Here is a 21,757-nt window from a genome sequence, read left to right as displayed (position 1 = left end):
CTTTGAGTTTCTTTTGTCTTTGGTGGATGAGGGACTGGTGTTCTCCTCCATCAAGGTCTACCTAGCAGCTATTTCTGCTTTCCATGGTTCGGTTGAGGGTTACACCGTTTTTGCTCACCCGCAGTCAAAAAGATTCATGAAGGGGCTGTTTCGCCTCCATCCCCCTTCTAGATCCCCTCCACAGTTGTGGGACCTGACTTTGGTTCTGGACAAGTTAACTCGCCGTCCTTTTGAACCTATGGCAACGTGTTCCCTGCAACTTTTGTCTTGGAAAACTGCATTTTTGGTTGCCATCACTTCAGCACGTCGTGCGGGGGAGCTCATGGCAATGAGGTGTGACTACCCATACCTTGCCTTTCGGGAGGCTGGGGTTTCTTTGGCTCCGGACATTACATTCCTCCCGAAGGTGGTTTCCCAGTTTCACCTTGACTTAGAAGTCTGGTTGCCTACCTTTTTCCCTAACCCTTCCTCGGATGAGGAACGCAGGCTGCATGCGTTGGATGTTAAGCGTGCCCTCCTGTTTTATTTGAGTCGTTCACGGGGGTTTCGTAAGGATAATCAGCTTTTTGTCTCCTACTCTGCCCCCAAGTTAGGGTCCAAGATTTCGTCTCAAAGACTTTCCAAGTGGCTCACTGAGACGATCAAACTTTGTTATTTGTTGGCTAAGAAGCCTTTACCTGGACCTGTTCGTGGACACTCCACAAGGGCGATGGCCACGTCGGTGGCATTCCTGAAGGGCGTGTCCCTGTCTGATGTCTGCAAGGCGGCTACCTGGTCTTCTCCGCATGCCTTCATGAAGCACTACGCGCTGGACGTGCATGCTCAGCAGAGGACTCGGTTGGGAGCTGTGGTGCTACAAGCTGTTTCTTCGGGCTGACCGTCTTCCCACCTCCAGGTATGCTTGCTTGCTAATCTCCCATGAGTGTGAAGCACAGAGACCACGAAGAAGATAGACAGGTTGCTTACCTGTAACTGTAGATCTTCGAGTGGTCATCTGTGCATTCACACTACCCGCCCTCCTTCCCCGCTGCTGACGGTCTCCTTCCAGCAAGAGGCTCTCGGCGGTCAGGAAGGAACAGCGCGGGCGCTGGAGGGCATGCGCAGTGGGTCGCGTGCGCATGCTCACTGGCGCCGAGCGCGAAAAAATCCCGGGCTTTTTCAGTTACTGATTCGGGGATCGGCGCAGGCGCACTATCCCATGAGTGTGAATGCACAGATGACCACTCGAAGATCTACAGTTACAGGTAAGCAACCTGTCTTTATTGGATTATCAACAGCTAGCCCTTTAAAAAAAAATGTCCAGTTCCACGTTGCAACCTCTCCTTTTCCAAGACACAAAATGTGATAGTCATTGTTTACCCCGCAACTCCAGGCTTCCAAAAAACAGCTGCCAGACTATTTTGGAAACTGTGATGAGAAAACAAGAAATAACGCAAACATTGGCCTCATTTCCTCCTTTGCCAGAAGCAGTGCGTTCCAGAGTTAATTCAATTGGGTGTTCTATTGAGAGATGAATGGTGCCAGCAGAGACATAAAGGGTCAGGTTTTGCCTGAGTGGATCAGGAAGGTATGTGATCGAAAAATGATACCCTTTGGAGTACCCCCCCACCTTTACCAATAGGCAGCTCCTTTCCTCACTGGAATGAGGATTTTCGCAAAGGAAACGGCTGCTTTGACTCTGTGTAATTTGCTCTGCAAGCAAAACTCATGGGCTTGCCTAACAGGCCAAACTGTACACCCCCCACACGCACCCAGCCTCAGATAATTTCAGGTTAGAAAAATGGTGTGAGGGAGAAGGACAAAGCTCCTACTCCCCACAAACTGCAGTTACTATCTAAACTGGGCCACCAGGCACACCGGAACTGAGGAGAACCCACAAGTCAGTGTGATTGTTTCACAGGACAGAGGGTGAGGAATCCAAGACCCAATCCATTTCTTGGTGATGTCTGAAGAAAGACACTGAAACACGGGGACATTATTTGTGAGCCACCTAAATAAACATAGCCCATCTGCTGCGAATTGTGACAGGCCACCCACTTGCCAAATGTGGTTACAGAGCTCCTGATTGTTTGCCGGGGGCTTCCACAGGATTGCCAACTCTGGGTTGGGGAATACCTGTAGATTTTGGGGGATGGAGCCTGGGGGGGCCTATCTGATGAGCCACTCTGGGAATAATGTCTTAGAGTCCCCCTGTCAAAGCTGCCATTTTCTCCAGGAGAACAAATCTCTTTTCTCTGGAGATCTGCTGTAACATCAGGAGATCATCAGGCATCACCTGGAAGCTGGCATACCTAGGGGCATACTGTGGGGCACTGTACTTTCTGCATGATGATAAACGGGGGGCTGGCTGAAATGGGGGGCATTATCAAAACAGAAATGGGAGGGGGAGATATCTTTTAAGCAGATTTTCTAGTACTTTTTTTTTTTTACCAAGGACTATTATCTTGCTACTTTTCAGAGGACAATGAGAATTTTTGTAATTGAGGCAAAAAAAGAAAAAGAAAAAACAATGTTCAAAGTCCCTTGAGGACAGTTCTATGAATTCTGATCAGCAATAGGGATAGGGCAGCCAGGTCTCCTGCCATGAAGGCCTTTTGCTGGTAACTGTCCTTGCTGGTAAAACCACAGTCTTCAGTGATTCCTAGAGCTGCCACTACATCATGCCAAGAGTTCCCCCCAAAGTGATGTAGTGGTGCACATGTTGCAGCCCCGCCATGTCCCAGCCCACAAACGTCTTGCCATTTGCCAGGGGGATGATCGCAGACTTCGTTTTGGGCCTCCTGAATTTGAGTTTGTTTGGGCCTGGATGTTGTCATCTCTCCACCCCTCGACTCACTTCTTTTTTCACTACTGGCATGCAGGCAAGCCGTAATTTCTTTCATAAGGCTGTAACAGCAAAGTATGATTTGCCAAGGGTGGGACAACCGGAGAGTCTGCAGCATTTTCCCAGTTCTCTGAATCATAGTATGAAGAATCAGGAATATTATTACCACAGCGCCAAGCAGTTCGCCTTTGGTATTCTAAAACCAACAAGTGTTTTGCCTTCTTGATGCAGACCAAAGTTTGTGAAGTCCAACACGCTTGTTGCCCCTAGGAATCATGTAAGCAGGTCAAAATAATCCCCCGCCCCCCAGAAACAGCAGTCAGGAGCTCACCAAATGGGGCAAGGAGTGATCTTTTTTTCAGCCGCATCCCCTCATTTTAAGAATGATGTTTTTCTATGTCTGTATTCCCACACATAGCATATTATGGAAGCTACATACCAGGGGACTTCATGGCACCATTTCCAACAGTACCTTTGTGGTTATGTGTACACCTGGGTAATGTGCTTGTCTGAGAAAACAGAATTGTTCCTCGGTATTTTACAGTGTGTGTTTGTGTGTGTTTACTGTAGGGCAGGAAAAAAAATGTCCTCAGGTCTAACACTGAAGGAACAGGCAAGGTATGTGTATATTTGGTACAGTTACAGTAATCTTTTTTTAAAAAACCTGGTTAAGCAGCTGTGAATGCTGGTTCAGAGTTGCATGTCTCTCCTTAGGCACATACGAATGGGAGTGAGGGGGGAAATCCCCACCCCTTTGGGCATGGCTCATCATTAAGAAAAGAACAAAAAACCCTGCACATATCTGTAAGGCACAAAATGAAACAGATTTCAGATGTACTTGTCCTCAAGAGGGCACTTTAAGCTGGTCAGATTCCATGCAACCCCTGACTAAAAATGTCGGAGTTTTAGTCCCACCTGACAAGCAACAGGACTAGAAATGCTAGTAAAAATGCCCTGGGCCGCAGCTTTAGCGCTGCACTGTTAAGGTAATCATCTAATCTTCCCAGGTAGTTTGGCTTAATGTGTCTCAAGAAAGTGCCTGAGGGCCCAGCACACTGGATGAGCGGCGACTGGTAAGAGGTGGGCCGTTTGCCAGGTGTGTTGGGGCTGGATCCATCTGTCGGCCTCTCACCGATGAACAGCAAGATACGGTCTTTGGTGTCCTGCTCGATTTTGAAGAGTTCATACTCAATGTGGGGGAGTCGAATGCCCAAGGCCGCACATCCATTTGTATGAGTCACATCCAACTCTGTCCCAACGCTCCAAGAGCCAGGCTCCCCACAGCTTCCAAAGTCAGAGGAGTTCAGCATTGCTACGGTTACCTGATCCATTGGTGTAACCCGAGCATGGGTCACCTTGAAGACAAGCTCTGTGCCTCCTCTCACAATGAGGGATGGGCCTCCTTCAGTGTAGTGGCCTGAAGCGTACACAGTGAAAGTCGGTTGTTTGCAGAGGGGGTCAGAGTAGTGGTAATAGTACCCTTCCCAGGTGCGGTTGCTGCCGTGGAAAGTGAAGTACCTTGTGAGGAAAAGCACTGCTGGCCGCACCTCACACCGAGAACTCACCCAGCGCCCACTTAGCAGCATTGGGAGATCAGGCCTGACTGGAAGTATGGGTGGGTGATGTTCATCCGCTCTGTATATAATCCCACAGGCAGGGCAAGGATGGATGTGGTGCTGTTGGAAGGAAGGAGAAAGGGAATCATGAGGGATAAATTCATTCCAACTTTACCAACAACCAATTTTTTTGACCACAGGAAGCCAAATTTTGAATCAAAATGGGTATTCCTGTTTGTCTGATTGTAGCAGTAGAAAAGTAAGAATCCAGAAGCAACTTAAAGACTAATAAAATTTGTGGTAAGGTATGAGTTTTCATGAGTCACTATCACGATTCACTTCAGATTTTGAAAGAAGAGTTGAAGAAGAGTAGGTTCTTATACCCCACTTTTCTCTACCTTAAAGAGGCTCAAAGTGGCTTACAATCACCTTCCTTTCCTCCACCCACAACAAGCACCTTGTGAGGTAGGTGGGGCTAAGAGAGTTCTGAGAGAACTGTGACTGGTCCAAGGTCACCCAGCAGGCTTCATGAGGAGGAGGAGTGAGGAATCAAACCAATTTTTCTAGATTAGCATCCACCAATCTTAACCACACCACCACATTAACCACACCACTTAACCACACCACAAACAGTATTATACTGAATCAGACCTTTGGTTCTTCGAAGCCAGTGTTGTCTACTCAGATTGTCAGTGGTTCTCCAAGGTCTCAGGCTGAGGTTTTTCACTTAACCTACTACCCCATCCTTTAAACTGGAGATGTTGGGGACAGAACCTAGGAACTTCTGCACGCCAAGCAGATGCCATGGCTCCTCCACAGCAGTCACACACACATAAAATTCTCATGTGTCAGGGACTAGAGGGAAAGAATTGATAGAATTTTGAGCATGGAGACAAAAAAAATTAAAATCTCTCCAGACAACATGGTAAACAGGTAAACTCTTCCCGATTCCATCACCCTGGCTCTCTGTACCATTATCAGATAATTTCCCCTTTGCATATAAGGCCACACACCCCTGATGTAGCCAATCCTCCAAGAGCTTACAGGGCTTACTGTAGGTGGATTGGCTACATCAGGGGTGTGTGGCTTAATATGCAAAGGAGTTCCTGCTACAAAAAATGCCCTGGACAAAATTAAAAATCATTAAGTCTCTAGGTCTCAGTGGCATACATCCGAGACTTAAGAAGTCTCGAATGTATGCCATTGAGACTCAGACTTAATGATCTACTAACCCATATATGTAACTTATCACTAAAAACAGCCCCTGAACCAAAGGACTGGACACAGTACCAAATGGTACAACAAAGGGAACCGGGAAATTACAGGCCATTTTGCCCAATATCTGCCCCAGGCAAATTAGTAGCAGCTATAATCAAACACAAAAGTTTGAGTCACTTTTAAGACTAAGTTTTATTCTGAGTATAAGCTTTCATGTGCATGCACACTTCTTCGGATAGACAGCACTATAAGGCACATAGAGAAACAAAGCCCACTGAGAGAAAATCAGCATGGCTTCTGCAAAGGGAAGCCCTGCCTCACCAACCTTTTGTAGTTCTTTGAGAAAGTGAACAAGCATGTAGACAATGGTGACCTGGTAAACGTTATATACTTGAGACATACACAAAGGGGTTTTGACAAGGTACCACATCAAAGACTCCTGAGTAAGCTTAGCAGGAGATAAGAGAATTGGTCCTTTTATGGATTAAAACTGGTTAAATGGCAGGTAGCAATGAGTCAGTCTTCCATCCTGAGGTCGGTAAAATGAGTACCCAACTTGCTGGGGGGGGGGGGAGCATAGATGAATGGGGACGGCAATGGCAAACCACCCCGTAAAAAGTCTGCCGTGAAAACGTTGTGAAAGCAACGTCACCCCAGAGTCGAAAATGACTGGTGCTTGCACAGAGGACTACCTTTACCTTTAGCAATGAGTTGGAATAAACAGACAGTTCTCACAATGGAGGGAAGTAAGCAGTGGGATTCCAGTGGGATTGGTGCTATTTAATTTGTTTATAAATGATCTGGAACTGGGGGGTGAGCAGTGTAGTGGCCAAGTTTGCAGATGACACAAAATCATTCAGGATGGTGAAAAACAAGGCCAACTGTGAGGAGCTCCAAGAGAAGCTCCACAAATTGGGAGAGTGGGCAAAAATGTGGCAGATGAAGTTCAATGTTTATAAATGTAAGGTGATGCACACTGGGACAAGAACCCCAGCTTTTGAATATATGATCATGGATTCTGAACGTGCTGAAACTGAAAGGGAAAGAGATCTTGTGATCTTAGTAGATATCTCAATGAAAATGTGAACCCAATGCACCATAGAGGTCTTGGGACCGAAACGATCTCAACCTAATCTCTGTGCTGGGGATTATTAGGAAAGGGACTGAAAGCACAATGGTCAGTATTATAATGCCCTATATAGATTTGTGCTGCAGCCACACTTGGAAAAATGGCCAAAATTAATTTCAGCTGCTAGGACATTGTATGCACAGCTTTGGAAGCAAGAAAAAATACCAGAGAAATGGGACTGGACTATGAAAGTTTTATCGTGGAGTGAAATGGACAAACTAACTAGAATGCTAAGAGACTATGATTTAGAGATATTCAAAAAGGAGTGGAAGAAATTTAAAGGATATATGGAGAAAGAGTGGAATGTAAAAAGACATTGGACAATTTTTTAGCATTAATGAGAAAATATATATATATATTTAACTTTGATCAGTTAGTAGTACCTTTAGTATTGAACTTGAATCTATAACTTCGGGGAAGGGGGGATTGAAATGCCATATGGGTTAGTACTGAAAATTTGTAATTAAGATTTGTAACCATATGTTATCAATAAATTGCTAAAACACGAAAAATGGCCAACATTATAATGCCCCTGTATAGATCAGCCGCATTTGGAACATGGTGTGTAGTTCTGGTTATATCTCAGAAAGGACACTGCAGAACTGGAAAAAGTACTGAAGAGGGCAACTTTTCTTAAAAAGAAAGGCTGAAGTGTCTGGGACTTTTCAGTTTAGAAAAGAAATTACTAACGGGGGGGGGGGGGGGGGGAGACATGATAGAGGTTTATAAAATTATGCACAAGGTATAAAGAGTGAATAGAGAGAACCTTTTCTCCCTCTCCCAAAACATTAGAACTCAAGGGCATCTATTGAAGCTGCTGGGCAGTAGGTTCAAGACAAACAAAAGGAAATACTTATTTACACAAGTGATTAAAATCTAGAATTTGCTTTCAGAGGAATTTAATGATGGCCGATTAGAGAAATTCATGGAAGGTGGGTCTATCAGCTACTAGCAATGGTGTCTAACAGGAACCTCCACTTTCAGAGGCACCGATCCTCTGAATCCCAGCACCAGGAGGCAACATCAGGGGAAGGCCTCAGCCTCTATGCCCTGTTGTTGGCCCTCCAGAGTAATTTGCCTGGCCACCAGGGGTCGTTTTGTAGAAAAATAGGTGGTGGGACTCATTAGCATATGCTGCCCCCCCCCACACCAGCCAAAAGCAACCCGACGCAAGAAAGGAGAGCCCCGGGGAAGCGAGGCCTGCTTGGGGCTCTTCTGAGCTGCTCCCCCACACAGTCAAAAGGCCAGCAAGCCACCCGCCATCCAAAATCACATAAGTGGAGAAAGGGTGGGGTGGGCTTCTCCAGGGGTTAATGTGGGCTGCTGGGGGTGTGGAAATGCCCCTGGTGGCTGGCTGGCTGATTGCCCACTCTCCTAATCCAGGGATTGTTATGCAGCTGCACCTACTACTCAATGGACAAGGTAAGTGGGGGAGGAGGGGGCCATCAGAAAGGTTCAGTGAGCTCCTGCTGAATTCAAGGCCTGCTGGCCACTGTGTGAGATGAAATACTGGACTAGCTGGACCACTGGTCTGATCCAGCAGGGCTCTTATGTTCTTATTGTCTACTCTAAGCAGCAGGAGTTCTCCATGGTCTCTAGTGAAGGCCTTTCATATCAAACCACATAACTGGAGATGCCAGGAATTGAACCTAGGATCTTCCACTCCCAAAGCAAAAGCTCTGCTACTGAGCCATGGCCCCACTTCTTAAAATTTGATCCCTAGAGAGAGAATCTGAGAGGTCTTGTGGCTTCGTTGGCCAAAGGGCCAAAGGAAACCCAAGCCACTTCTGCTAGACTCTGCTAAATTCTGAAAATGTCAGATGAGAAAATTTTAGAATGAGTGAAGCTATATTTGAGGGTTATCCAAACACACCTTTCTGCAAGCCAGGGAAATATAATTTTTGAAACCAAAAGTTCTGCAGTTTCTCTAGTGGCCCATGGAAGCAATGGCTGCTCTTTCGTCTTCCTTCCACTATGAGGAGCCATTCTCTCATTTAAGGACTATGAACATTTGCCTGTCTGACAAACACCGAAGGGATACAAAACTGATTATGTATTTGAAGTGGCCCCAAATGTTCCTGCTCAGTGTTATAGAGCTGTTCCAGCACTACTTATAGAAAGGGGCAACATACAATTTACAGAGAACTGTATCTGTTTTCATAAGTCAGCGTCGCCACATATGGTTGACTTTTGAGAGACGCCAGCCACTCGTAAGTGAAATGTTTGTATGGGAAGGAGATTTAAGTAACTCCGCAGTTAACAGTTCGGTGGGCAATTCATGTGCACCCTGATTGAAGTCTGCAGCAAGGCAGCCATTTTCAAATCGCCTGACCACAACTGTCACTCCAAGGAGTGTTGATGGTACACAGTACGATATAACTAAATATCCCCAGCAGTTAGAGAAATATGTACCTTTCTTTGTAAGCAGGAAATACTTTAATAATGGAAGATAATTTCCTGAGATTGGTTTTTGCTTTCAAACAGATACAGATTTAGCGGGATATCAAAGACATCCTTTAACGCAGCCAGGCATGGGAGGGCCGGCTGGGTCACACGCTGGCTGCGATCCACACACGCCACTAACTCTGGAGCAATCCAACTGATTTAAAACATAAGAAAAGCCCGAGTGGATCAGACCAATGGTCCATCTGGTTCAGCACCCTGTCTCACACAATGGCCAGTCAATTCCTCTGGAGGGACAACAGGGTATAGAGGCTGAGGCCTTCCCCTGATGTTGCCTCCTGACTCTGGGAATCAGAGGATCAGCGCCTCTGAATATGGAGGTTCCCCTCAGTCACCATGGCTAGTAGCCACTGACAGACAGACTTATCCTCCATGAATCTGTCTAATCCCCTTTTAAAATTGTCTATGCCATCACTACATCCTCTGGCAGCAAATTCCATATTTTAATCACTTCTGTCTAAAGAAGTATTTCCTTTTGTCTATCCTAAACCCATCAGTTTTCATTGGATGCCCCTGAGTTCTAGTATTTTGGGAGGAAAATTCTCTCAGCTTCTCTTCAGGTTGTGTGTGTGTCAGTGTGGTGTAGCAGACAGAATGCTAGACTAGGATCCGGGAAACCCAAGTTCGAATCCCTACTCTGCCATAATGGCTCACTGAGTGAGCTTGGGTAAATTGTCCTCTCTCAGCCTAATCTACTTTGCAGGGTGGTGATTGTGAAGAGTCAGTGGAAACACTGGCAAGAAAAGCAGGATATAAACATTTAAATCAATTCTATAGAAGCACAGGGAAAGCACAAAATGGATTTGCGAAGTGTGAAGGGAAGGTGGTATCTAAGTACTGAATCCCTGACCTGTAAGAAAAGGCTGACAGTTTCACGTTTTAATAAATAAGATAAATAAACTATATTTCAATCAAAATAATGAGAGCGTGCGAATGGGTTAACTTCTTGAGCATCTCAGTTTTAGGACTTCTTTGGTTCCTTAAAGTTTCTAGTCCCTATAGAATCATAGAATCTTAACACTGCTTCTGAACTCTTCCCAAAGCCTGAAATGAACAGAGAATCTCTCTCCCAAGGCCTCTGTGCACCTAAGAGGATTTTGGAGGAAAGGCCAGAGCTGGTGGCAACCAAAAGGAATGGCTGGCTACTAAGCTAAGTCCCAAAACGTGTGGCCAAAAGGCTCTCTCGCTCTCTTGTGTGCAGTTGCTTTGATGGTACCGACTGTCAGTGTCTAATTATCTGCAAAGCAGTGACATCATCTGCGGGTAACAAGCTGCGCAGAGCTGTTAGCTGATTAATTACAGCGTGGTAGTGAAGTCAGTGTATTTCAGTGCACCATTGCGTGGTTTTAAATTAATTTTTAGAAAGCATTTATGTTTACCATCTGGTTTTGCTCATGTGTATATGGTTTTGGCCCAGGATAACTCAGCCTTATGCCAATCGGAGCATATTTCCCAGAGGTTTGACATTTGTGTTCTCTTTTTCTAGAATCCCAATTCCGGCAATATCGTACAGGAGGAAAACAGTGTTCCTGCTCCCTGCCCCCCCTTTCCCCTTCTGACAAGTGTTTCATTTGCCTTCATTCCAGTTCCCATCTGGTAACAGTCATAAGCATTTTTCCCTGCTGTTGTTTGCTTCTCCTATCTCGCAGTTCAATCGCATTTCTACATTGATTAGTTATGATTTTGATAAAAAAAAATACACTCTGGGAAAGAAACCAAGCTGCTGACAAAACCAGAAAAAGAAACCAAGGCCGGCTGTGTAATCACATTTTGACTAAACGGAAAAGCCGAGTTTCTGTATATTCCAGTCCCGCTGATTTCCTCTGGTACTAGTCCTCTGCTGTGGGTTAATGGCTTATTGGATAAACGCTCGTTTTCCTTGCTTTTTATATGAACTTGAGAACAACCTCGCACAAACAGGGGCTCTAATAATGCTCACCGAGCCAGCCTCCCATGCAAACTCTTTGGATTAGTGCCCTTTTAAAATGCAACTTTTCCTGTAAACCTCCTCCTCCCTCAGCCCCAAAGACTCATTTTCCCCTCTTCTCTGGGGATAGCAGGAATTGCCATATCTATAGCCAGATTGCTGGAAAGGTGGATTTGTGCCCTGATAAAATTAGCTGACTGCATTCTGCTTCAGGCCCAAAGGCTATTTGAAGATCTCTGAGAACAGAATGATTTCTACACCCCAAGATGCTGTAGATAGGGTTGCCAACCTCCAGGTGGTTGCTGGAGATCTCCTGCTGTTATAATTGATCTCCAGGCAATCTGAGATCAGTTCACCTGAAGAAAACACTCACTTTGGAAAGTAGGATCTATGGCATTATACCCCACAGAAGTCCTTTCTTTCCCCAAACCCCAACCTCCTCAGCCTCCACCCCCCAAATGTCTAGGTATTTCCCAACCTGGAGCTGACAAGCGTAGCTGTAGATGAGCCCTTATTCATGCCAAAAACACACACACGACATAGTCACAGTTCGATGTCATCAGTCTGAAAGCAGCCACTTCTGGAGGTTATTTTGAAAAATCAAGGCGTTTTTTCTAGAAATCTTGTCTTCTTACTTAGTTTTTAAAGATTTCAATCCTTGTAGCTGGATGCAGAATTTTCAAGACAATTTAGCACCTATCAGTTGCTGGGCTGCTTCACTCCCTCCGTTTCACTACACAGGTTATCTCAGGGACAAACCACACAGAACTTGGTTGTTGTTTTTTTAACAAGTCAGATCCAGTTTAATAAGTTGGGTTGAAATCACTGCACATGCAGATCCAAAGTGGGGCAAACAGCTCCCACATGAGAAAATGGTACAAGGGATGCCAGACCCCCCCAGTGGGGGTGGGGTACCCCACTTCCAGACCCCACCTCTCTGCCACTGATCAGCTGGTTGGCAGGGTTACTGCAAAAAAAAAAAAAAAAGGGAAGAATACCTGTTTCAGCAATGTGCCTACATGACTTCCAACATGACCCGGAAGTGATGTAGACACGTCATCGTGCCATGGGGTAAAAGGATGACCATGGGGTAAAAGGATTACTGAAGGAGGATGGGGAAATGGCTGAGAAGCTGAATGCATTTTTTGCCTCCGTCTTCACCGTGGAAGATGAGAAGTGTTTGCCCGCCCCAGAACCACTAATATTGGAAGGGGTGTTGAAAGACCTGAGTCAGATTGAGGTGACAAAAGAGGAGGTCCTACAACTGATAGACAAATTAAAAACTAATAAGTCACCGGGTCCGGATGGCATACATCCGAGAGTTCTGAAAGAACTCAAAGTTGAACTTGTGGATCTTCTAACAAAAATCTGTAATCTTTCATTGAAATCTGCCTCCGTTCCTGAGGACTGGAAGGTAGCAAATGTCACCCCCATCTTTAAAAAGGGTTCCAGAGGAGATCCGGGAAATTACAGGCCAGTCAGTCTGACTTCCATACCGGGAAAGTTGGTAGAAACCATTATCAAGGACAGAATGAGTAGGCACATTGATGAACACGGGTTATTGAGGAAGACTCAGCATAATATCCTTTTTGAGGTGCGGCGACCAGAACTGCACACAGTACTCCAAATGAGACTGCAAGGGAAGATCTTGCCTCACTAACCTGTTACATTTCTTTGAGGGGGTGAACAAACATGTGGACAAAGGAGACCCGATAGATGTTGTTTACCTTGACTTCCAGAAAGCTTTTGATAAAGTTCCTCATCAAAGGCTCCTTAGAAAGCTTGAGAGTCATGGAGTAAAAGGACAGGTCCTCTTGTGGATCAAAAACTGGCTGAGTAATAGGAAGCAGAGAGTGAGTATAAATGGGCAGTCTTCGCAGTGGAGGACGGTAAGCAGTGGGGTGCCGCAGGGCTCGGTACTGGGTCCCATCCTCTTTAACTTGTTCATAAATGATTTAGAGTTGGGAGTGAGCAGTGAAGTGGCCAAATTTGCGGATGACACTAAATTGTTCAGGGTGGTGAGAACCAGAGAGGATTGTGAGGAACTCCAAAGGGATCTGTTGAGGCTGGGTGAGTGGGCGTCAACGTGGCAGATGCGGTTCAATGTGGCCAAGTGCAAAGTAATGCACATTGGGGCCAAGAATCCCAGCTACAAATACAAGTTGATGGGGTGTGAACTGGCAGAGACAGACCAAGAGAGAGATCTTGGGGTCATGGTAGATAATTCACTGAAAATGTCAAGACAGTGTGCGTTTGCAATAAAAAAGGCCAACGCCATGCTGGGAATTATTAGGAAGGGAATTGAAAACAAATCAGCCAGTATCATAATGCCTCTGTATAAATCGATGGTGCGGTCTCATTTGGAGTACTGTGTGCAGTTCTGGTCGCCGCACCTCAAAAAGGATATTATAGCATTGGAGAAAGTTCAGAAAAGGGCAACTAAAATGATTAAAGGGCTGGAACACCTTCCCTATGAAGAAAGGTTGAAACGCTTAGGGCTCTTTAGCTTGGAGAAACGTCGACTGAGGGGTGACATGATAGAAGTTTACAAGATAATGCATGGGATGGAGAAAGTAGAGAAAGAAGTACTTTTCTCCCTTTCTCACAATACAAGAACTCGTGGGCATTCGATGAAATTGCTGAGCAGACAGGTTAAAACGGATAAAAGGAAGTATTTCTTCACCCAAAGGGTGATTAACATGTGGAATTCACTGCCACAGGAGGTGGTGGCGTCCACAAGCATAGCCACCTTCAAGAAGGGGTTAGATAAAAATATGGAGCAGAGGTCCATCAGTGGCTATTAGCCACAATGTGTGTGTGTGTGTATATATATATATATATATATTTGGCCGCTGTGTGACACAGAATGTTGGACTGGATGGGCCATTGGCCTGATCTAACATGGCTTCTCTTATGTTCTTATGTGCCATTCTGGTTTTTGGGCAAAAACTCTATGGTAGAAGTTAATTCTACCATAGAGTTTTTGCCCTAAAACCAGAGCATCACTGTGACACGCCAATGTCACTTCCAGGTCACGCTGGAAGTCACATGGGCGTGTTGCTGAAATGTTGGATGAAACTCCCTGCTCCTGATACACCCACTCCCCATCCCCCTCTAGCTGCCAGGAGGGTCTTGGCAACCCTAAATGGCACAGAGGGAAAGACAGGAGACCCTACTCTGCTGCCACAGTCCCAAGATAAGCTGGGTGCCTGCATGCTTGAAATGACCTCCCCCACAGCTGTTGTGGGGCTGTGCAGAAAGCAAGTCGGAATCCAAGAAATCCAAAAATATCTTGTGTGATGTGGGCCCTGAAGATAGAAGCTTGGATCCTAGACTTCAGTTCTGTGGGCAGAAGGCACTTCTGCTCACTGAAGAGAGGAGGACCATTTTTCTCCCCCCCTCATCCTGCTGCTTCCCATGCCGACCCCCACCCCACCACAATAAGGACAATTTCAGGGGGCACAGAAGATGCCAGTGGTTTGAAGGAAAGGAAGCTAAGTCGCACTTTCTCTGACACAGCTCTGCTAACGCTGCAAAAGGCCAAGCCTAAGGCTGCTTATTGGTTTGTGAAAAAGCTCACACATATTGCCAAGGTCTCTGTTTCCCAAGAGTCCATATATTCTGGCAACTTCAACCAGCTTCCTTCACCTACCCCTTTTCTTCACCTTTCTCTATTGACACATTCAAAATAATCTCAAATGTGAGTGTTATCATATCACTCACTGGTGATGAAAAGTGATGAAAAGTGCGTCAAGCAGACATATGCTAACCCCATAGGACAGGGATGGCCAACGGTAGCTCTCTAGATTTTTTTTGCCTACAACTCCCATCAGCCCCAGCCAGCATGGCCAATGGCTGGGGCTGATGGGATCTGTAGGCAAAAAAACCATATGGAGCGGTACCGTCGACCACCCCCGTCATAGGATTTTCAAGGCAAGCGATGAACAGAAGTAACTTGCCATTGCCTGACACTCTGCAGCAACCCTGGACTTCCTTGGTGGTCACCCATCGAAATACTAAGCACGGCCGGTTCTGATTAGCTTCCTAGATCTTGGGAGACTGGGCTAGCTTGAGCCATCTAGGTCAGGGCAGACAAACAGGAGGAGGAGGAGGAAAAGGAGGAGAGTTGGATTTATACCCTGCCCTCACAATCGCCTTCCCTTCCTCTTCCTACAAGAGACACCCTGCGAGGTAGGTGAGGCTGAAAGAGCTCTGAGAGAACTGTGGCTGACCCAAGGTCACCCAGCAGCTGCATGTGGAAGAATGGGAAATCAAGCCCACTTCTCCAAATTACAGTCTGCTGCTCTTAAGCACTACACCAATCTTGCCATCACCTGCCTCTCCACAGCACCCCTGGACTTCAGTGGCTTCCAAGATCTGATGAGATCAGACTAGCTTGGGCCACATCCATGTGCAGAATTAACTTCTTGCATGTGAAATCCCACCCCATAAGTCACAACCAGCTCTTTGGAAGAACTCTTCTTGATTCTCTCCACTGCACTAGTTTTCTAAGTGCAGGAAGTAATTTACATTTGCAATCAAAAATGCAATCACACTCCCACACACTGAAAAGTGCATCCTTCTACTGAGTCAGACCATCGGCCCATGAAGTCCAGGCTTCTCTACTCTGACAGCAGCTCTCCGGAGTCAATGGTCAAAGTCTTTCACATCACCTGCTACTTGACCTTTCAAACTGGAGATGCCAGGGATTGAACTTGGGATCTTGCATGCAAAACAGGTGCTCTGCCACTGAGGCACAGTTCTTAAAATCTGAGGCTAAGCCTGGCGGTACCCTGAGCACTCAGAACTATTAACGGGTGGTAGACTTGACCTTGCAAGTGTAGATAAAAGTCCTTAAATACAAGTTGGGACCTTACCATGGCATTCTGCAGGGGGCGCTGGTATCCTGTTGGCCGATAATGGAGCCTCTCTGACCAATCTGTGTGGATGTCCCCCAGGTACAGCTCCTCCACTGCCCTGCTGCCCTGGTTCTTCTGGAGCAGCAAGGGCTGTTCGTACTTCTCCACCCGTACCAAGCTCAGTTCATGCATGGCAAAGCCCAGGCCGGCTGTGCAATCCCGCTCTGCTTTGGCACTCAGAAGCTCATAGAGGACACCTGGTGTCCAAGTCCGCCCAGGTGACAAGAATCCACTGCACTGCTCTCCCGACGTCTGGTTGATACGGGCAACTGTTTCCTGCATGGCCTGTTGACTGTGGAAGACGATGCCGACTTTGTGAAGATGGTAGTCAGCTTCTGTAGCACCACGGGTGATCCAGGAGGCCTGGCGGAGCCGGATTTTGCCTTTGATGACTAGGGAGTAGGTGGGGTCCCGGCAAGAAGCGTCTCGGTAGTAGAACTGATAAGCTTTGAAGAGACGGTTGGCATAGAATATATAGGAACGGGTGAGGAATTCTGGTCCTGGCCGAACCTCACACCTGGAAATGGGAAGGGAAGTTTTCATAACAGCTAGATGCTTTTAATTTTAACACTGCTTCAACCATGCCAACAGTGTACTGAAGACACTCAAGTTAAATGGAACAATCACACTTTCATAACAAACTTCTTAGCTGTTGGAAAACAGCAATATCTCGAACTGACAGATTCAAAGGGAATGCTTAAAAAAAATCGGCAGGTTGTGAAATGGAAGAAAATTATGGTGTTTATCCACAATCAAAATGGACTGCCATGACCAGAAATCAGGTTATACAAATAAACTGCTGAAATATGAAGCTTACTAGAATGAACTAAATTATCCTGTGTCTTTTGTTTTGCAGGGAAAAAAACCCTCAATGGCAACATAAACTTTTGGAGGGTAACCTTGGGATCCCCCAGTATAATTTATCTGTTTCTCATCTGCTAAAAATAAATGTTTCCTTAGAACCTAGAATTCTGAGCTTAAGAAAACCTTTTTATCCAAATTGCATGACTGAATAAATGAAGAGAAGCCACCTGTGTACCCCTTCAGCCTTAATATGGTACAATTAAAATGGCTTAACTATTTGAATTAGTTTTATTACCATTAAAGAGAGGGCCAGTGTGTAGCATGGAATAGAATGTTGGGTTCAGATCAAGGGGACATAAACAAATTTCTTTTTATCTCCCTAAGTCCAGTGAGTAGCCTAACACCCCCTAATATCTCACAAACTTCTTGGGGGATTTAAAAAACAGCTAACCATGTATGCAATCAGTGTGATGCCTTGCAAAAGGTGTCGGACTAGTATTTGGGAGACCCAGATTCAAATCTCCACTCTGCCATTGAAATTCATGGGGTGACTTTGGGCTAGTCACACACTCTCAGCCTACCCGACATCACAGGGTTGCTGTGAGGATAATACAGGAGAAGGGAGAATGTTGCAAGCCTCTTGGGGTCCCCATAGGGGAGACTGTGTGCGTGGGGAGTATTGTTGGAATCTGCGAGTTTAATTACTTCAGTAATGAAAGAGTTAACCTGTTTGTTTACGTATGCTAATTCTTAGTTAACTTAGAACCAACGAGATACCAAGTAGAACTTTCTGGGCTAGAAAGGTAGGTCTTATACATAAGTGGCCTTTAGACTTGCAACTGGATAATAAATATGTCGGTGAGCAGGGCTTTTTTTGTAGCAGGAACTCCTTTGCTTTTGCTTAAATCCCTCCTCGGCTAATTTACACAACTAAGAATAACAAGGAAGGACATAATATAAATGCGATTCCCCTCATCAATCAGAGTGCAATGATGTAAATTTTAGTGTAACCATAGTTTCAGAGACTATCTTTGTTGATTTGCAGTAGAACAGCTAGATTCAAGTCCAGTAGCACTTTAGAGGGCAACCAAGATTTTTGGGATATGAATTTTTGAGAGTCAAAATTTCCCTCCATCAGGTATTGTCAGGCATCTCACAAAGGGTGCTCTGATTCTCTAAAGCTTATGCCCTGAAAATCTAAGGTGCTTCTGGATTCAAATTTACTGTAAACAGATCTTTTTTTTGTAGCAGGAACTCCTTTGCATATTAGGCTACATCCCCCTGATGTAGCCAATCCTCCTACAGCAGGCCCTGTAAGAAGAGCCCTGTAAGCTCTTGGAGGATGGGCTACATCAGGGGTGTGTGGCCTAATATGCAAAGGAGTTCTGTTACAAAAAAACCCCACCCTGATCTGTAAATACAATCCTTCAGATGATACAGCTCGAGATTTTTGCTACCTTGTTTTGGAAAAGGGGGGCAAGAGTTCTGATACAATTCCTTGAGCAAAGCCAGCATGTAATAAAGTACCTTGGTTCATTTTTAAAGCTCTCCTTCCATTTGTCTTAAAGACTCTTCAGCTTCATGTAAATGGATCCTTCCCAGCTCCCCCTAGGCTTTCGACAAATGAACCGTTCCATCCCATCCAAAGACTTAAATCCAACATTATGAACATTAGTTCAGCCTGGCAGCTTGCTGCTAACCCACACTACAAAATGGTTCCTGCTGGGGGAAAACATCCATTCATGGCTACAGTCAACCAGCTGTATGCAGTGGCCTGCCAGCAGCTGGGTTTCTGGGGGTTTTGAGGTTTTTGTTTCATCCCCATTCCAGTCACAAAAACTATGGCAGATCTCCTGGTTGTATTCATTCAGCAAGGCTGGTTATGAGCTGCGCAGGCCCAGGCTCTGAGACACAAGTCTGGAATTTTGTAGAAGTTACTGGAGGCCGGGGCTTTTTTTTGAGCAGGAACGCAGTTCCAGCTGGCTTGCTGTCGAGGGTGTGGCCTAAGATGTAAATGAGTTCCAGCTAGGCTTTTTCACAAAAAGCCCTGTGTGAAACAATGGTGATGTCAGGAGGTGTGGCCCAGTATGCAAATGAGTTCTTGCTGGGCTTTTTTCAACAACAAAAAATGCTCTGCGTGTGGCATTAACTCCCTAGAGAGGAACACATCTTTGAACACACAGAGTTATTTTTTATGAGAGATCTGGTTCTTACCGAGGTGGTGAATGAATGACTGGGCCAGACAGCTTCAGGCTGCACCGGAGGACTCACCTAATAGTATTTCACCATACAAAAACAAGCAGAAAAAACCCCACATTCCTACAGAGCAAGCTATGTCAGGCAAAAACCTGGGCCTTCAACATCTAATTATCTAGGAACAGAGGTTTTTTTAGGGGCGGGGAGGTGGAGGGGGGCTTTCAAAGAGTGAAAATTGTGTTAGAATACCTGACACTGAATTCAGGGCAGAGCTTCCAGGAACCCCCTTCCCTTTTTTCCAGTTCAGAACTGGCTAGATCTTATGCCGAAAGAAGAGCTTCAGGGGTCAGGGCCGGCCCTGCCAGTAGGCAAACTAGGAGATTGCCTAGGGCACCGGCCTTCTGAGGGTGCCCCACAAGTAAGTCAGTGATGTTATCAGGTGGAGGGGGGGTGCCAGAAGTTAGCCTTGCCTAGGATGCTGGACAGTCCAGGGGCAGGCCTGACACTAGAGTTTCTAGTGTCCCAGCCCCCCCCCCCCCCCCCCGCCCAAGGTGTCCATTCATGCACGCTTTGCCTGCACGGCCCAATGACGTCACCGGAAGTGACATCATCAGGGTGTGAAGCCCTGTGCCCAGCTGTCTCCCGCGTCAAAGGGAGCTAGAAAGATCTCTTCCTGCCCAGCTGTCTCCCGCGTCAAAGGGAGCTGGAAAGATCTCTTCCTGGCTCCCTCTGAAGTGGGAGAGGGGCAGGCAGCACCGTGCCTGGATGGCTGTTGGCACACTCAGAGCACGCTCGCTGCCATGTCCCCCTGATATCACTGAGGCTCAGGCAGCCTCGGCAAGGTCAGGACGCAGCAGGCGTGCTTAGAGCATGCTCGCTGCCACACCCCCTGACTTCGGTGAGGCTCAGGCAGCCTCAGCGAGGTCAGGAATGCAGTGGGCGGCTTGTGAGGAGAAGGGGCGCCTCCTGGCACCCTTAGGCCAGGTGGGGCTCCGGGCTGTCGCCTACTTGGCCAACTCCCACACGCCGTCCCTGTTCAGGAGCAAAGGTGAATGGAATTGGTGCACAAAGCATGCACAGAAATTGTTTAGAGAATCATCTCACAGAACTTTTGTCTACGTGTCTACCTGGGATTTGGGGCTCAGGACCAAACTGAAAAGCAGAGAAGCAACCAATAGACTTCTCCCGGCAGTGGAAGATTGAGGTCTTGGAAGACAGCAAATTCAAAAAGCATCAAAAGACAGGAATGTTTCCCAAACATGAATAATACACAGGAGCAGTGACAATGCGCCTGTGCTCTTTCTAAGGAGTTTGCACCGTCCCTTCCAGAGCTACAAGTCCCTTACCCTGTTGAAATCCAGTGACCTTCCAAACGAGGAGGCAAAAGAGCTGAAATTCTGGCACCATCCTGTAGGTGGCGCAACTGATACTGGCACTGGGGTTCCCACCGTAGCTTTCCAGGGCTGGCCTGTTCCTCCTGAGAAACGGGGACATCCCAAAGCTTCTTTCCAGATGTGTAAGCTGGAGAGAGAAACCAGATATTTTCAAGGCACAGACACAGATGCTGTGGAGCACAGCATTTCAGTTACCAACCACACCTATTTTGTTATAGAATTTACAGACTGGCACCCTCCACCTTTCATTTATTCACCTTTATTTTGCCTGCAGTCTCTATCTTGTTTCCCTTCATTGCAGCCTTGTGAGGTAAGACAACTGTTGTGCCCATTCTACAGATAAAGGAAAGAGAGGTAGCGGTTGGCCCACAAGAAACGATGACCGATTTCCCACTAGCCTTAATGCCACTTTCACACTCCTCTTTCTGCAGGGCTTCCGTCAGATTTCACACTATCTGCCCCAGGGCTGCAACTAGCTTTGCCTTTTCCGCGTGGCAAACAGAGACTGGTTTTTAGAGGATCTTGTTTGCTGTGCAAAAAAGGCAGAGCGAGGTGCAGCCCCAGGTCAGATAGTGTGAAATCCAACGGAAGCCCCGCAGAGAAGAGGAGAGTGAGAGCGGCATAAGGCAAGTGGGAAATCGGTCTATCTCTGTTTATAATTATGGATCCTTTCTTCTCACAACCCACAGAAGACACTAAACCTCTGTGTTCTAATACTGCAATCAAAGGGCTCACCAAAAGGCTCTAAATCAAATCCACTGGCCTTCATTTCTACAACTCTATTTACAGACTGCGATTTTCCACTGCTCAGCAAGGAACATCCAGCCAAGCTCCCCCCCCCCTCTTGTGTTTTTCGAGCGCAAGCTTAGTTCCAAATTAAGCACCAAAGTCACAGATGTGAACACACACATGAAGCTGCCTAATACTTCATCAGACCATGGGTCCCTCAAGCTCAGCGCTGTCTGCTCAGACTGGCAGCGGCTCTCCAAGGTCTCAGGCCGAGATCTTTCCCATCACTTACTGACAGGTCCTTTTCACTGGAGAATCCAGGGACTGAGCCGCTGAGCCATGGTGGCCCTTGATCCTGTCCCCTTTGTTTAACGCCAAATCATCTCAGACAGGCCAACTAAAAAAAGTTATGCTCAGACTTTCAAATGGCCCTGGGAAGTGCCCTTGAAAGGTCAAGGAACTGTGAGAGTCTGGGTCTCCCAAAGGTCTGCAGCTGGCGATGGGAGGAAGGGAAGAGGGATTTAAGCACAAATTCATGAGCAGCAGCACAGCACAGGCCAAGATTCCCTATGCAGACTAGCCCTCACTTACTCACTCG

The 21,757-nt window shown here is 46.4% G+C and overlaps 1 protein-coding gene across 1 annotated transcript in view; it reads right to left on the bottom strand.

Moving 5' to 3' along the window:
• Positions 1-3,431: 3,431 nt before the first annotated feature.
• APCDD1L (APC down-regulated 1 like) overlaps positions 3,432-21,757 on the bottom strand; it is a 55,518-nt gene continuing 37,192 nt past the window's right edge. Inside the window, exons 2-4 of the mRNA XM_060230739.1 lie at positions 20,383-20,557; positions 15,995-16,553; positions 3,432-4,500 (exon numbers count right to left, since the gene is read on the bottom strand). Coding sequence (XP_060086722.1) covers positions 3,730-4,500; positions 15,995-16,553; positions 20,383-20,557 — 1,505 coding nt within the window. The 3' untranslated portion in view covers positions 3,432-3,729. The remainder of the gene's footprint in view (positions 4,501-15,994; positions 16,554-20,382; positions 20,558-21,757) is intronic.

This window comes from Heteronotia binoei, chromosome 2 (assembly GCF_032191835.1).
Source record: "Heteronotia binoei isolate CCM8104 ecotype False Entrance Well chromosome 2, APGP_CSIRO_Hbin_v1, whole genome shotgun sequence".
Taxonomy (NCBI): Eukaryota; Metazoa; Chordata; class Lepidosauria; order Squamata; family Gekkonidae; genus Heteronotia; species Heteronotia binoei.
This window is presented reverse-complemented; position numbering and strand designations above follow the sequence as displayed.